Source organism: Terrapene carolina, unplaced genomic scaffold (assembly GCF_002925995.2).
Source record: "Terrapene carolina triunguis isolate 2854851 unplaced genomic scaffold, T_m_triunguis-2.0 Scaffold97, whole genome shotgun sequence".
Classification (NCBI taxonomy): Eukaryota; Metazoa; Chordata; order Testudines; family Emydidae; genus Terrapene; species Terrapene triunguis.
In genome coordinates, this window is record NW_020664448.1 from 1,220,354 (window position 1) to 1,237,509 (window position 17,156).

General features: G+C 50.7%; 1 protein-coding gene across 1 annotated transcript in view; it reads right to left on the reverse strand.

Moving 5' to 3' along the window:
• The window catches only part of ARHGEF17 (Rho guanine nucleotide exchange factor 17), a 241,481-nt gene extending 227,124 nt beyond the window's left edge, over nucleotides 1-14,357 (reverse strand). Inside the window, exon 1 of the mRNA XM_026651700.1 lies at nucleotides 11,840-14,357. Coding sequence (XP_026507485.1) covers nucleotides 11,840-14,305 — 2,466 coding nt within the window. The 5' untranslated portion in view covers nucleotides 14,306-14,357. The remainder of the gene's footprint in view (nucleotides 1-11,839) is intronic.
• Between the last annotated feature and the right edge of the window lie 2,799 nt (nucleotides 14,358-17,156).

Consider the following 17,156-nt stretch of genomic DNA (forward strand, 5'->3'; position numbering starts at 1 on the left):
ACACACACACACAGAGCCAGGCTTTACACACACACACGCACATGGCAGGTGCCGAGCTCTGGTACAGATCCGGCCCTTACACAGGTGGCTAAACAAGAGCTGAGCTTTTTACAAAGTCTGGCCCCAAAGGCCGGTACTGAGCACTGAGGCCATAATCCAACACTCAGAGAAGTCAATGGCTCCTGCTGACTTCATCGCTCTTTGCCACAAGCCCCTGACACATACAGCCCTGAGTCCTTTGGAAGATCTGGGGCCAGACCCTCAGCTGGCACTACCTTGTCATTGCTCCATGGACCACACCGAAGTGAGGTCAATTTACACTAGCTCAGGATCCGTCCCCTCAGTGTAAAACAGGGATGATCAGAGGGACAAGCGCATCTAGACAGCGTTACAAAGATTCATTTTTCATACGCTTTTCGCTCCTGACCTGAGCTCTCATCCACCAAAATTTCAACCCAGGCGAACTCAGTCTTGGTTGAAAAACCCCCTTGACACTGGGGTTTACCAGAGGAAAATGTCCAGCCCCACTCTCCCAGGCTCCTGCTGCCAGGTCTAAGCGACCGATTAACAAATTAATGTGCTCCAAACCCTTCACCCGAGTCACTTGGGATCTGAGGCGACTCTGTATAGAACAGCCCTGGCCCTTCCTACTGAGATAAAAAAAAAGGATCATTTCTTATCCGCAAGTCACGGAGCATGTAAATTTCCCCTTGAAGCCAAAACGATAATGCCAAGTTATATTGGGTCCCGGGCACTTTGTCCTGTAATTAAAGCAACTCCATTCCAGAGCTCCCCTCCACCCCACTCAGTTCACGTCTGGTGCCATCTGAAGTAAAACATCTCAGCGTCCTGCTCCCATATATAATAAATCAAAGAGAAATAAAATACTGTTTTAAGTTATGTTATGGCTGCGGCACAAAGAGACCAAAAGGCAGGAGAGAGATTCAAAGATCCAGCTGAAATTATGCCCTTAAAAGGAAAATTTGCACCCACTTTGCTTAGTCCGGCAGCCTGAAAGTTCACCCAAGGTAAGGAGCACTCCGCCGATCCCTGCCCCGGTTACCCCCGTCCCTGGCAGGAAGTTAGAGTTTCTGCTCCGTGCTTTTCAGAGAGACCCAGAGCCAAACTCTGCTGTCAGTTCCAATCACGCAACCCCCGTTGAAGTCAATACGGTTACATGGCTGCAGCAGAGCTTCACCCTCTAGTGTAAACCACTGAAGTCAATATGGCAGCCCACTGCCTACCTTGGGCCTTAACTGTACCACTACACCTCAGCTGCACCAAGGTGACAATCTGCATCCTAGCGAATAGGGCCCAAAGCTCAGCTGGTGTAAATCAGTGGACCTATAATGATTTGCATTTGCTGATGATCTGGCCCATACACTCTAGTTCTTTCCTCCTCGGTGTCCTGCCCTCACTCTGTCTTGCTTAGACTGTACAATGCCTGGGCAGGGACTGCCTTTGCCACCACGCACATGGTCGTCCCTTGAAAATACTAACGATGCTGTACAAGCAGCTTTAACCTCATATGAAGGGCACTGGGGTGGCAGCAGTGGGATTCAGGGGATGAGTTTGGCAACCTCAACAATGACAGTGGCTATCGGCATCTACAGTAAAGCTCAGAAAGTTAATCTGTATCCACCGGATTTTATTAAAAGTGACAAAAAGGGGGTGGTGGCCTTCTTGGCTTCTTTATGGCGGACACAGCAGCCTTGGAAGGTTCAAAATTAAAAGAAAAGATGAAAAAAGGAAAGGGGAGGGGTCTGCTAAATTTTTACCGTAGAAAACCCAGGACTATTTCGTCTGCTGTTTCCCTGGTTTTGCTGCAAGACCACTGGGAGGTCTCTGTGATGTCTGCTCTGAGCGTCTGCATTTTAACTGAAGCAAGATGTTGACTCTTAACAAAGGTCTCTTTTTGACAAACAATGCATTAGTCATTGGAGATTAATAGGAGGTAATAGAAACAAATAAAGAGTTTCATGCAGTGACTAAAAAGCCCTTCCCCAGAATCAATTGGAAAGACTTTGGCTAAGCGGAGCACTAATAATCGTTAAAAGGCTGATACTACAGAAATGGAAATCCAAAAAGCAACCAAGAATTGAAGACCTAGCATAGACATCATCAGTTTGGCCACCATGGAAAGAACTGTATATAATACCAGAAATACCCAAGGAAAATTCTCAGAGATATGGGATGCTTTCGTGGCACTATCTGAATGATCCTATTAAATGCCTGGCATCTATCACCTCCCCCGCTTCTTTGCTCACTTCCTTCCCTTCCTATCTCTATCCCACTTCTCTGAATTTTCCTTCTATTCTTTATCTTACTTCCATATTTTTTCTTGAACTAGGTGGATTTTTATAAGCAAATTTTCTTTGTTTGTAAATTGTGTCTTGCAAATAATTGATTTATATTTTCCCCATTCATATTACATACAATTAAATGTTTACAGTATAACTAAGGTTAGGTAGCAAATGGTTAATATACTACGAGACGTTTATGTATTATGAAAAGTTTATGTGTATTTTGTTATGTTTAAATTAATATAAAAAGCCCTTTCGTTTATTCACCTTGATTTGTGTGTGTCATGATTTCACTAAGTTTAAAGAAGACATAAGCCAAATTTTATTTCTTTTGCAAATCACCTTTAATTATGTTAAAGCAACAAGCCCAGAAGCCTGTATAGACTTGTTGGAAACTTACCAGATACATAGTTTCCGTTATCATCAACTGAATCATGTTAATTGAGATTTCATTGTCAACATGTGTTAAGGAGAAAATCTCTCTGCATGGGAAAAAGCCACAACAACATATTTAACCAATAACAATTTGATGAAGCAGCACCATCAAAGGCAATTCCCTCCATGAGGAAGTCAAGGAAAATGTCAACTTCTTAGGAGTCAACTTCCGCTATTAATAAAGAACCACTGTGCCAGAGACCAAAAGTGATTTAAGGACATTATTGTCCTAAAGGTTGCTTCACAGCAGGGACTAATCCATACAGCTAGCCTAGCTTGTGCTGGGAAACAGCCAATACTCCCAAGCTAAACAGGACTACGCCCAGACAATTCTTGGATGGGAGACTTCCAACAAACCCCAGCCAGGGGGCAACAAACTTACAACAGAAAGTGAAGAAAATTGTACCAAAGTCAGAGGAAGGTCCTAGGTAAGCAGAAAGGATTCACCTATATCTGAATTTGGCCAGAAGGCTGGGACCAGAAGTCCACTATAGGATTTGTAATGGCTGGGCTCTCCATTTTACATTCTGTCTGAAGGCCAACACGTCCATCAGCACAGAGCCCTCAGCCAGGTGGGATTCAGTGCTACCACCTACTGGAACACCCACGTCACTGCCTACAGCTTACACCTCACCAAATAATTTCTCTGTGCAAGTGTGGGTCCTTTATTTAGAGAAGAACCTTGAATGACTCTTTGAACAGAATACTGGAAATACTTGCATGACGTTTCTGAGCCTACATACTATGTGTGTTACTAATAACAGGCTGTGCTGGCAGGCAAAGGAGAATACTTTGCACTTAAATAGCACTTTTCACCAGCCGCTTACAAACATTAATTAATCCCCTGCGAGGCCAATTTTATTATCCCCACTTTACACGTGAGGAAGCTGAGGCATGGAGAGGAGATAAGCGCTTTGCTCCAAATCATCCAGCAGCAGAACTAGGATGGAAGACGGGAGCCCTGATGCCCAGGCACAAGTTTTGCCCGCTAGACTGTACCACCTCCCAGATGGCTCATGGAGCTGGTCATCATACCTGCCAACTCAAACTCGGTTTCTCAAATCAATGTCTTCTGGGGATGCCAGAATCCAAGAGCAGAGTGCTTTTCCAGTGCTCGCCCTTGAGGATGGTGTTAGCATGTGAGCGTTTGGGGAAAGCAGCCAGATTTGAATGTGCTGGAGTGTGCGCGGAGCTACTTCCTAACTACAGCGTGATTTTCAATTAGGATTCAAGGTTAAGGTCCCTCTTATGGTTCTGAAAATCTCCATCTCTAGCATTAGGATCTCAGAGTTCCTCAGCTGCAGTCTATCAAGCAATGCAGTGTAGAGTTGTCTAATGACGAGCAGGAAAGGATTGTCACTCCGGCCTCCTGGGTCCTATTCCCAACTCTAGCACTGACTTGCTGTGCAACCTTGGCCTAATCATTCGGTCTCTCGGTGCCCCTGTTTCCGCGTCTGAAAAATGAGGCCAGCAACTAACAGGAAGCTTAATTAATATTTATGAAGCACTCAAGTTCTCAGATGAAAAGCATTGTTATTAGTAATATTTCCAGCAACCCAAATCACATTCATTTGCAAAGAAAACTAGTCAATAACTTCAGGGAATTGCACTACACACAGCAGGCTCGTAATGAAATGAAACGACTCCCAGGAAGGCTGTACAAACGCACTCAAGCAAACACACAGTAGCTGCAATTTTCCCTTCCAGTTTCTCTTCCGCCCAAACAGTTCTGGAGGCGTCTCTACTGAATCAGCATTTGGACGTACAATGATCACATAGCATTCTTCACATTATTTTTCACAAATAATAAAAAAAAAGTCAAAGGGGGGGGGGGGGCGGAGACGCAAACCCGGTGAGTAATTCCACTCCAGAAAGGGCTTCATTCTGACGGTTTGCTGACTAGGTTGCTAGGTGTTCACAATTGTGCTGTACAGAACATCTGGTGTGGGATTTTCTATTTATCTAGTCTGAGGCATGAAGAGAAACATAGTATGGTATCCCTTCAAAAAACATCACTTCATTAGTGTTTAGAAAAACAACAATTTTTTCTTGCTGACTTTAGCGTGAACCAATTTTCCTGCAAAAATGAAAAAGCCCCTCCCCCTTCACACGCACACTCTTCAATGCCTTCCTTTGACCTGCTCCCAGCACACCATGACAGCTGGCCCGCCCCTAGGCCAAATCCCTGTCCCATTTCACACACTCCCCGCTGTCTGACTCCTTCCACTACTGTAGCTATTCACGGCCCGATCCCTTAGGTAAGTCTAGGAAGCACTTGGTGGACAAGTGGACAAACGCTCAGCTGAGTTTGCTCAGACATCCAGAAATACCTGAGTCACATCAGTCATGCACAACAGCCATCACCACTGTCTGAACATAAGACCTTCAAGTGCCACAGCACAGATCCCCTCCCACCTGAACTAAAGGAGTAACTCCATGAGCTAGCCGTAGTAGGCCATTATCTTCTATATGGACTACCCACTATGGAGTGGCTGCATAATTGCTCCCTTTCTAGAGACATGGGCCCAGATCCTTCAGTGGGAGTTAGGCACCTAAATAACTTTGAGGATCTGGATCATCGGACCTATCTTCCCAACTGGGGGATCCCAAAGGAAAACATTTGAGGGGAGTTCTTGGTTAGTTGTGCAGAATGCTCCTCTTAACCTGGTGGGTATCTGCGTTAGCCCAGCCAGGGCATTCCGCACTCATTGCTCAAGTACTGTAAACACCAACTCCTTATCTATGTTTGCAGTTCCCCTTTAGCTCCTCATTCCCAGCTGCACCTGAATAATGAATTGCTTCCCCCCAACACCAGGAAAACTTCCAAACCTCTGGAGCTGCGAGTGTTCAGGACTGATAGCTCCCTCCCTGATCTGACAGCTGCCATCTAGCTCCTTGAGCATGTCAGGACGCAGACGCATCCTGCAGGCAGCGGTCACGGGACTGGCAAGCCGCAGCACTAGAAGTGGCGCAACAGGCAATTCAGGAAATCCGTCTATTGAAACACTTCAGGGAGTCATGGGAAAACTTCATTCAAAAAACCCCACCAAATAAGCCTGCACTGTACCGAGCCCTGAGAGATCACACGAAACGCAGGGCTTGTCCGCCGTAGGGGATTTTGCATCGGGGCAGCTAAACTGCAAGCCCCACAGAGGTTAACTTGCACCACAGCTTCTCAAGGCGTAAGCTCCCAAACCTGCAATAACCCCTAAGCTCCCACCCCCTAAGTGTCTGAACTGGGACATGTCTTTCTAGACTGTCACCCCGAATCCCAGTGGATCCAGACAACTGCCTGCTCTGCAAACTCGGTCTGGGTTCTTTCCATCACACGGATCCTTACCGGTTGTCAAGGCTCTGCGAGTCTCCTGCTGCCCCACTGTCAAAAGGGCTGGGGGGCTGGCACTTAGCAAACCGTTCTGCTGAGGAGGCCCAAGGAGGTCAAGAACCCAGGGGTCAATCCAGGATTTCACCCCGGCTCACTCTCTCCCAGCAGTGCTGAGAGGAGGAAAAAAACCACAACACAAAAGTGGTGTGTGTGTCACTACTGTCAGCAGGTTGTAGTGGAGTACACTGGGGTCTGGATTATACAGTCGCTTTGCTGAGGGTCTGCCTGCTTCTCCCTTCGTAGGGTTGCCAACCCGCCAGGATTGTCCCGGAGTCCCCAGGAATTAAAGATTAATGTTCAATTAAATATTATGTCATGTGATGAAACCTCCAGGAATACGTCCAACCGGAATTGGCAACCTTATCGCTCCGGTGTGACAGCACTCAGAGATTTCTAAAGCGAGATGTGACCGTTAGATCATCTGGTCTAATCTCCTGTATATATCCCAGGTTGTAGGTATCCCAGGCCTCCTGTATGTATCCCAGGCCGTAGAATTCTCCCCAGTCACCCCAGAGCTCAACAACTTGTGTTTGACTGAAGCAAACCTTCCAGAAAGACAGCCCCTCTCAATCTGAAGACATCACAAGATGGCAAATCCACCACTTCCCTTGGTAGTTTGTTCTAGTGGTTAACTGTCCTCACTGTTCAAAAATTTGCACTTTATTTCTGCCCTGAATTTGTCTGGCTTCAGCTTCTACCCATTGGTTCTTGATCTGCCTTTCTCCGCTAGACTGACGAGCCCTTTGCTAGCTGGTATTTTCTCCCCATGAAGGTGCTGATACACTAATCAAGCCACCTCTCCATCTTCTTTTTAAGATTCTTACGTCTCTCACTGCGAGGCATTTTTTTCCAGCCTTGGCATCATTCCCGTGGTTCTTCGCAGCACACTTTCCAACATCTTTTTTACGATGTGCACCCCAGAACTGTCCACAGTATTCCAGTATCGGGCTCACCGATGTCACAGACACTGGCCTCCCAAGGCCACAGCTTCCTACCCTGGCTTGTGGGGTTTTCCGCCTCCTATTGGTGGCACGATAGGGGGAGCCAAGCTCGCCCTCTACCCCAATCTTTGGCCCAAGGACCCTACACCAGAAACCCCGACTCTGCTTCACTTTTCTCCAGGCCACGTTCTGACTTTGGCCTGACTCCTGGACCCCTTTCACTGAGCCCCACGCATGGCCCATTCCTAGCTCCCTCTTGGTACACTGGCCCCAGAATGCCGCTCAGATACCAAATCTCCTGCCTACTAGGAAAAAGGACCTGCCTCTTATTTCTAGGCCCAGGTCAGAGCGGGGACTTGATCCCCTTAAAGGCCCAGCTCACCCTTTCACCTCCCCTTCTCATGTCCGGCATCACTATAGAGAACACCAAGTTCCCCCACCCCACTGTCCCGCAAAAGATTTGGGAGGGACATTGGAGAGCCCTTAAAGCAGCCCCTGGCTGTTTCATGTAGCCTTAAAGAAGCCACTTGGCTCCAACCTACTTCCCTCCTGGCCGCACCCACTTTGCCAAAAATGCGCAGCGCCTGTCTGAGCACAACTCTGAGTTCGGGGCAAGAGACCGCAGCAGAGTCACGCTGCAGATCTGGTGTAAATTGCTCTCATTGCCGGAGTGCTTTGACCCTGGGCGTAGCACACAAGCAATCGGGCCCAGGAGGGGTGAAAAATAAAAGCAACAATTGCTGGAAAAGCACCACTCCTGGTTGGGGAGGTGGAGACAGAAGGTGAGATTCCATTGGCTGCAGCACAGACCTGGGCACTAGGAACCCTTGCACTCTCAATTGGCTTCTGGCATTGGACTCCCTCTACGGCCTTGAACAAATCTCAGTTTTCCCCATCTGTAAAATGGGGATCATAAAACTCCCCCTGCCAGCCTCACAGCGGTGTTGTGAGGCTTAATTAGTCTGAGGGCCTAATCCTGCATCCTGAGATCAGCAGCAGGCCTGGGGACCCAGGGAACAATGGACTGGCCTCAAAGTCTGTCCGGTGCTTAGAAAATAAGTACTATTATTATTAGCCACTCTAAAGATTGGAGACTATGGCCCAGATCCGCAAAGGTATTTAGGCTCCAAGTTAGGAGCCTAAATACCTTGTGGACCTTGGCCCGAATTCACTCCTTGCGGCTCCTTTACTCGTTCCTAAAGTCACTGCGGCTCCTGATAAAGACACCCGTAAATGACCCATCTTAAAATTCATTCTAAGCAGCTGGGTTAGGAACAGTCTCCTAACATCCAGCACAAACGGCCGGAACGGGGTTTTTGTCCTGATCTCTGGATAATATTATGAAAAAAGGGGATTCCACTGTTGGGCATGGTGCCCTTAACTCCCACTGACTTCACCAGGCCGTAGGTGCTCAGCTCCTCGTAGGACCCAGCTGGTGATAACTAGGTACGGATACTGTTAAACGTGCCGTCGCCAGGAAAGAGTGAAGGAACCTTTTTCTATTCAAGCTCAACCTCGAGGTTCAATCCCAAAACAAACCTCTCCAATCTGAAATCTCCAGACAGTACTTGGAGATAAGATCATTTGTCTCAGAGGGTTGTTTGTAGCTGCCCGGGCTACTCCTCCTTGCAGGTCCTTTATAATAAACAATCTTTAGGAATGAGACTCACATATATATAATTTGGAATGAGTCCTGACAAAGGAAAGCGGCGGGAGTTTAATACTGGAGAACACAGGGGGTAGAGGAGAACGCGGTTGGGCGGAGGGGGGGGGGAAGGATGGAGAGTTCCTTCTGATTCAGCTCAAGGCAAACTTGTCCCTAAAACAAAACTCAAATGACTGAACACAGCTGCTGAGCTTTTGGTAAAACTCAGAGGAAGGCCCAAGCTACAAAGATCAGGGCTGTTTTGGTCCAGACTTGTTATAGGTCCACGGGCAAATCTGGATCTTTATCAAGATCCAAACTTTCCTAAAGCACAAGGGTGTTTGGAGCTGGGGCGATTTGGTTTGGCCCATTCTTGCAAGGTGGGTCACAGAAAAAGTCCAGATCTGGGTCTGAATTTGCCCGAAGTTGAGGTTGTTTGGATCTGGGGTTTTGATTTGAGCCCAATTCAAGTAAAAAATTAACATCCAGTAAGAATCCTCTGTAGCCACCCATCCACCCTTCTCTCTTTTATGCGCAGGCGTGCACACACACTTCATTCAATGAGACACTAACCAGCGGAGCGCCAGCTCCCCCCAGTCTCTTTCAGAAAAACAGACTGCTCCAATTAGTGCAGATACCAGCCCTGCTCCCTTCCAGCCATTGCCAAAGAAACAGAACAAACCACACAGCACTTGCCAAGATCAAACAAAACTGAAACATCTGACAAGACTTAAGACTCCTTGGTTCTTCCCAGTCAGGTGACTCGGACAGAAGGAAGTGTCAGTTCCTCACTCTATCAAGAAACAACTCAGTCCCTAGCAATGACCTTTCAGGGTTACAGACAACTACCTGCCCCAGCCCAGCAGCTTGGCTGCCGGTCACTTCTTGCTTGGCTGCTGCTAATTTTTCAACGTGGGACTGGGCAATCTACCAGCATCCATAAATCACACACCAGAACAGTGGTAAACTCTTCTCCTCCAAAAGCTTTTCAACGTGACAAGACTGTTCCCTTCCCCCCCCACGCTCCTCAGTTATGAACATCTCGATAGGGCTGGATTCACTCCCATTTCCACCAGCCACGGAGCCAGCCCACGGTTACCAGTGAAGAGCTGTTCAACCACTGACAACATGGGCGAATGAATTGCCCACTAGACACAGGAGGTGGGATTTCCAGCCTGCCCATTGTTTCAGACTGAGACAGTCATCACAAGGCCGGATCGTGTGGCCCTCCCACCGGACTATTATTTAGGGTGGCCCCAATCAAAGGATCACAGCCTCTTTACAAAGGCAGTCTCTGCCCCACAGGGCTTACAACCGAAGCATATGATGAGAGACAACAGGTAGTGAAAAGCAAACAAATGCGGGGATTGGTGGCGGGAAGAAGCCAAAGGTAAAAGTGAAAGCATTACATCAGTAGTAGTTGCTCCACACTGATGAGTAACGATCCCATAAATCAGTAAGGCATGGTCAGGCTCTCACAATTCTAGTAGCATATTACACAAATAAAACTCAAACGCCTTTGCAAGAAAACCACTGAAAGAAAAGTCCAAAAAAAACCCCAACCACATGACTAGGGGCAAATACAATGGAGCAAGAGAACAGTTGTTGCCAATTTAGTAGATAGTTTATGCTCTGGTGAACACGGCATTCAGCTCTCGTAAACAAACCATGCAAAAGTACACACACACACACCCCTGCTCCTCCCCCAAAAGAAGAGATTTTACTAGGTAAAAAGTGACACGAGCAGACCGTAACACCAGCCACAATGATCGTTTCCGATTATAGGAGTGAAAGAAGAAACAAAACTCGCCTATGCAACTTCAAGGGAACTTTAGATCAAGTCAACTGCAAATCTCACCCACAATGCGGATTCTGTTTTAATAATATTGAACTGTTTCAAAGCACCTTTCAGAAGACACTGCTGTTGAGATTTCTCAGCCCCTTGCTCCCGTCGGAAAGTCACGTGATTCAAGCTAGATTGGCGGTCTTCTCCAAATTCTCCTATGCCAACCGGAAAAATCTTTCTGCATCCAATGTAATCCTCCAGCACATCAGAGACATCTTAATCTACTCAATATTTCAATCAAACAGATCAGAGCAACGGGTATTTCACAGAACACTCCACCCTGACAGAGATTTCAACCAGGAAGGGAACAAACAGACCAGAACATAGGGATGTGGTTTGTAGCTAGAAATCAACTTCCCTGAATACCAATTTGCAGTCTGGTCGTAACATTGGGCCCCGATTCTATTTCCACTAATGCCAAAGGCAAAATCCTCATTAATTACTATGGGAACAGGATGCTGACCTTGGTTATCATTAATATGCAACAAACTTTTGTTGTTGTTTTTTTTCGTTTTCCCTGATTTTGATACTTTTAAAAAAAGGTCTGTTTTATTTCTGAAGCCCTTAGCAATGTCACAAATTATCAACAAGCCTGAATAAAATTAAAGTGGCAAAAAGAATCTCAGCTGTAGGGGGGGAAAGAGCTGCATTTATTCCTGTTAAACAGATTCCCCACAGGTAGGAATTTCAAGATTATATATATATTTAAAACAATTGATGTGTTCTTGAGCTACAGTACGACGGGCAGAATATCAGGGATAATAATGAAAGAAAAAGGCTATGCACGTTCCCTATAGACTAGGAAAAGGCAACTTTTGTTCAACATTCAAGGCAAAAAAATAAAAACAAATAAAACCACTGCCAGCCAAGAGAACAACAGTTTACGGAGACCTTATGTAGCATTCCAGAGAGACAAAACACTAGGACTGAATTTGAAAGCAAGAAAACAGTCATTCACTAAAATGGGTCCAAAACCTGTGTCTTTTACCCAATATTACGGAGTCCGAATTCAGACATTCACATCAATGGGAGTTTGCCCTGTGTAAGGGCTTGGATAGCAGTGAATTAAGTTAAGGGCCGGATTCTGATCTCATTTGTCTGGAGTAACTTAATTGAAGTCAATGGAGTTCCTCCAGATTTACAACGGTGTTCATGAAAGGAGAATTGCCCCCCCCCAAGAGCCAGATCCAAAGTTCATTGAAGACAAAGAAAAAAATTCCATTGTCTTCACTGGGTTTTGGATCAGGTCCTAAGCTAGAGCATCTTAAAGCCAGGAGCACTTACCACTTGAGGCTTGCTCTTGGTGCTGCTCGGGCTGTGTTCCTCCTGCTGCTTTGGACATTTCAGCAGCTTGGGCTCTGAAGTAGTCGGCGTAGCAGGCGAAGACCTGGGCATATCCACAGTGCCACCAGAAGACAAGTCCCCGGAGTTAAGAGTCAACATGTATTGCTTGGTGACATCCTCCAAGGATGGAGCTTGGAGTACAGGGTAGGATTTGATGGGGAGAGGTGAAGATTCTGGCACAGTTACATGGACGTTTTGACTGAGCGACCCATGAGGCTCAGGTGCTGAGATGGGGAGGAAAGCGGCAGGCTCGCTGGTGTGCCGGACATGCTTGGATGCAGGCCTGGACCTACTCAGGGTAGTAGCAGGAGTTGTGGCAGAGGATGCAGTCTCATGATTCTCCTGGTGAGTCACCCGGTTGGTGCGCTTCTTGGAACTGCGCCTGATGATCCTGGGGGACAGGACTTCCGCCAGCTTGGGGTCAAAGCTATAGCTTTGAGCGGCCTCTCCTGCATTGTTGCCTCCTGCTTTTGCAGGTAGGACGTGCTCAGACTGAGAGCGCAGCTTCTCAACCTCCTGGCCTAGCTCCTCCAGCTCCCCCACCTCGTCCCTTTGCTCGGAGAGGATGGGTTCGCTGCTGGAAGGCGGGATGGTCTGGTCCATCTCACTGATTGGCTCGCTGGGGCCCTCAAAGCCTGCGCTGGCCAACTCACTGCGACGGCTGGGGTCACTGAACGATTTCTTCTTGACTGTCTTACCATTTCCCCGCTCGTCGATCACCTTGTCCATGGCGCCGGGCTGGCTAACAATGTTCTGGATCACCGTGTTGTAATCCTTGAGTCCATCGCTACAGACGGACAGGTCGCTGGCAGCGCTGCCAGTGCACTCGGACAGAGCCATGGCCAAAGACTCTGGGACACCGGCCTTGGAATTCAGGGACCCTAGGAGATTACTGTCCACTGAGAAGTTCTCGGTCTCTTCTGTGATCGAGCACCTCCTGTGGGGCATGGGGTCGCTTAGGGATCTGTAGGCTTCGCCACTGGATTCCCCGTTGCTGGAATCGGACCAGTTGTTGCCAACGGAGGGAAACTTCCTTCGGCGCCGCAGAGTGCTTGGGGTGGAAGGTGCCTCTAGGGACCCTTGGGCCATGGCTTTACCAGGAAGGGCGTCATCAACAGCAGCACCCTCATGGTTCATTCTAGCTGCGAGCCCAGGGAGAGGAATCTCTTTACTGTTCATTCGATCAGTGTCACCCTCCCCTACGCCGGCGTTGGCTGGTGTCCACGCTGCGACAGCCTGACGGAGATCCCCGTAAGCAGCGTTGGTGGGACCCATCTCAGGCTCCGTCACGATGCCTTCATCGGTCATGCTAGACTCATGACCCGAGAGCTCCTCCATGGACTTCCCACAGGAGAGGTTTTCTTCAGACTCTTCTTTCTTCAGACACTGCTTGTGCTCTTTGCTACTCAGAAGGGCCGCATCGGCTTCCTTCTGGTTCTCTGTAAACTCCTCGCCACTTTTCACACCTGCGCGGTCCTTCTGATCTGACACAAAGCCGTAGTCGTGCTGGGAGCCGATCCGACTTATCTTCTCAAAGACTTGCCGTGCTTCCTGAATATACTGATCCTGGATAACGACCGGGAGCCCGTCAACGTCCTCTCTCTGGCCAGCATCACCGTCCGAAACCACGCTGTCATGGTCGCTGCTGCTGGCCAGGAGGAGCTCCGAGGAGCTTTGCTTCATGGAGCTCTGGAGGAAGAGCCTGCGTGGCGCCGGTTTGTCAGAATAGGTGAATGACTTGGCCCGGCGTAAGGTTGCGGTGAGGTCTTTGAGAGTTGGGCGGACGCCTAGTGCCCACCGGTTCGGGGTTTGTGCCACACTTCGGCCTCTGCCTCCCAGCTGGTGCCCAGCTGGGCTCTGGTAGTTCTCACTCCTGCCATTGCTGAAGGCCCCTTCCTCTTGGTCACTGACCTCGCCACCTTTCTTCCTCACCTTCAGCTCGGAGAGATCCGATTTCAGGAAGCTGAGGAGAGTCAGCGTCTCAGTGGCTATGTCAGGATTGGACATGGACTTCCTGTGCTTGGCTCGCTCGGCCTCAGGTCCACTGTGGAGCAGAATCTCACCGGAAGGGTCCTGTTTCACTTTGCCGATGCCCATGGGCAGCTTAGGACGCACCCGGACCTGCTGCTGAAGCCTGGTGAGGCTGTCGCTTTGGCTGAAGCTGGGAGATCTGTACATGCCGAGGCCCCCCTGGAAGCTCCGGCTTTGGCTGGGCCAGCAGGGCCCAAAGTGGTCCTCTTCCTTCAGCGTCTCGGTGCTCGAGTACCTGCTGCTGCTTCTCGACCCGCAAGGGCTTGGCCCGAAAGGCGGGATGTTCACTTTGGAGACGCGGGAGACCAGGGGTACAGGTGGCGCTGCGGCCAGCGGGAAGTGAGCAGCGGATACGCCTTCTGACATGCCCCTCATGTACTGCCGGTGCCCTTCGGCGCTGCCCACTGCCTTGGCTTCACCCAGCAGGGCGGCAAAGGTGTTCCCACTGTTGCAATCTGCCGCTACCAGCCTCTTTGCCACCGAGGGCGGCTTGGCTCCATCGTTCGCAGGAAGAGGCAGGTGTGCCAGGACCTCATGAGTCCGGGGGGGCCGCCCTGGCACGGCCTCCATTCCCGCTAGCCCGTCACTGTCAGACTCATGGTCCCAAAGGCCCAGGTCTTTCTTCTTCTTCCGGACAGAGCGTTTCCTGGGGGTCACTAGCTGGTTCCCCTCCTCCTCACTCCCCGAGGACCTCTCCAGGGACCTGGGCCTGCCCCCGCAGGGGCCATGCTTGCTGTTGGCGCTGCCAGGGAAGGGGAAGCTGTGAGCGGGCAGCAATGCCTGGCGGCTGGAGCTCTCTTCTCGGAGGAGGTTGCAGCCAGCAGAGGAGGTGGTGGAGGGCGGGGGGGCAGCCTGTGGTTTGGAAGAACTATGCCAGGAATGTAAACTATCCCAAGGCGGCTGGGGCTGCCGCCTGGCCTCCCCGCCGGACGGAGCGCAGGGCAGCGGGTGCGCTCGCAGCCGGCCGGGGTAGGGAATGCAGCTGCGGGGCGGCGGGGGAGGAGGGGGCTGCTTGGGGCCGGCGCGGAGCCGCTCCTCCTCCCTCCTGGCCGGAGCGGGGGCGCTGCTGGGAAGCGGGGGGCTGTCCGTGCCCGGCCGGGGCGCCCCGAGCCCCGCCGGGGGAGTCCCCGCGGCGGCCGAGCTGCCGGCTCCGTGCAGGGAGCGGGCCCCACCTTCCTCCTCCGGGGCCCGGCCGGGGGGCTGCCGCCGAAAGCTCTCCCCGAAGAGTTTGCGCATCTCGGTGACGCTGGGCCAGAGCCCCCCCGGCTCCAGTCCGGCCTCCCCCGCCTTGGGGGGCTCGCTCAGCCCCTCATCGGGCGGCGGCCGAGCCTCCCTCTTCCCCGGCTGGGGCGGGCAGCAGGTGGCCCCGTCCTCGTCCGGCTCCTCCTCGCTCTGGGAGCTGCGGGGGGCTGGCGGGGGAGCGGCCCCGGCGGCGGCGTCGAAGCGCTGGGAGAGCTGGCGGACGGAGGGGGACAGGCTGCGCAGGGCTCTGCCCCGGAGCTCCGGGGAGGGGCAGGCGGCGGCCGAGAGCTTGGAAACTTTCCTGGAGGCGGCTCCGGAGGGCGATCGCCGGTGGCGCGGCGGCGAGTCCCGCTGTTGCTGCTGCGCCCTGGCGCCGGGGGGCTGGCACTGGCAGGGCGGCTGCCGGGCTCCTTCCCCCTCCGCCGCTGCCTCCAGCCACCGCTCCAGCCGCTTGAAGGAGACGCTCCGGCAGAGGGGAGCTGTCCCCTCGGCCTCCCCCTCCGCCATTGTATATACACGCCGCGCTCAGCCCACCCACCCCCTTCCTCTCCTCCCCTCTGCTCCAGCCCTAAACCCGCTCTGGCGAGCAGTCCGGCCCCTGCACGCCGCCCTCCGCCAGCCAGGGTCCCCGCGGCGCTGCGAAGTTGGAGGCAACTTCCACTTCCCACGGCAAATCGGGGGGTGGGGGGATTGCAAACGCGCCCTTCCCCAAAGCCCCGGATCGCGGCGTGATCCCTTTCCCCCTCTGCCCCGGGGCCGGGGGGGTTCCCGGGGCGGCGGGGGGGGGGGGTTTTTTTTGGGGGGGGGGGGGAAAGCAGGCGGCAAACTTCAGTGGCACTTTCCCCGCTGCAGCGGCCGATCCATGTGGGTGAAAGGAAGTGGCCCCCTTTCCAATCCGACTTCATCCCCTGCACCCAGCCGCCGCACCGACATCTCCCCGCCGCACGAAATCCGAAGGCATCTCTTGGTCAGACGCCAAAGCGGCCCACTTGCCTTGCCACATGGAGACAAGCCCTCATCCCTTCTTTTTTCAATTATTATTTTTTGGCTTAAATGTCTTCCTCCCTTTATTTTGTTCGGTTGCAGGCAAATAAACTTTCCCTAAGAGGCGTGGTTTCTTGAAATGAGGGGGTGGTCTCTGAAGGAAAGTCTGGGAACAGGGCTTGGGTAATTTTACCAGCAAAAGAACATGAGGAGAGAGGAAATACGGTACCGATGAATTCCTATGAGTCCCCGGTATGCCTTTTATTTCCCAGTGTGTTCACATGTTAAATCTTTTGGTTCTGCTTTGGCTACAGATCTCATACTTTTTAAATATATACTAAATGTGTTTAGACTGGAGATCAGATCTCCCCCGCCCCGTTTTTTTTAACTTCCCTCTGAGCCTTTCAGGAAGACAGGGCAAGAATTTAAATATTTTAAGGCCTTTTGCTTGTTTTGAAGGGGCGGATTTCCCCTAAACATAAAAACAATCACAAGGCAGGAGGTCTTGGGTTCCTATCTTCTGTCCATTTCAGTGCCCGGAGAGGCAGCGGTGACTTTTCAGATTTGGAAACGCTGATAACATTTTTCGGCCAAGTTTTCAAGTGCAGGGAAGAACCAGGGACATTGACAGTTTCATGATGTCCCCCTTCCCCCTTTTTAATCAACAATGAACTCTGCCAGTGCCTTTTTAAAAGGCTTCTTTTTATACATACACAGTCAGCTTTTCAGGGCCTGGAGTAGCTTTTGCTATATAATTGTACACCCCTGCCCCCAGTCTGGAATGCCGCTGCTGGGTATTACCACAATGCAAAGGAATATTAATAGTACTAATAGCTCAATAATTGACTTAGATTGTGAGTTCTTTGGGGGTGGGGGACTGTCTTTTTGTTTTGTGGTGGTACAGCGCCTAGCACAGTGGGGTGGCTGGCACTCATAGGTGTTACTACAAGACAAATAATAACAATGTCTCTAGCTAAGAGACACCAAAATCATGGCCAAG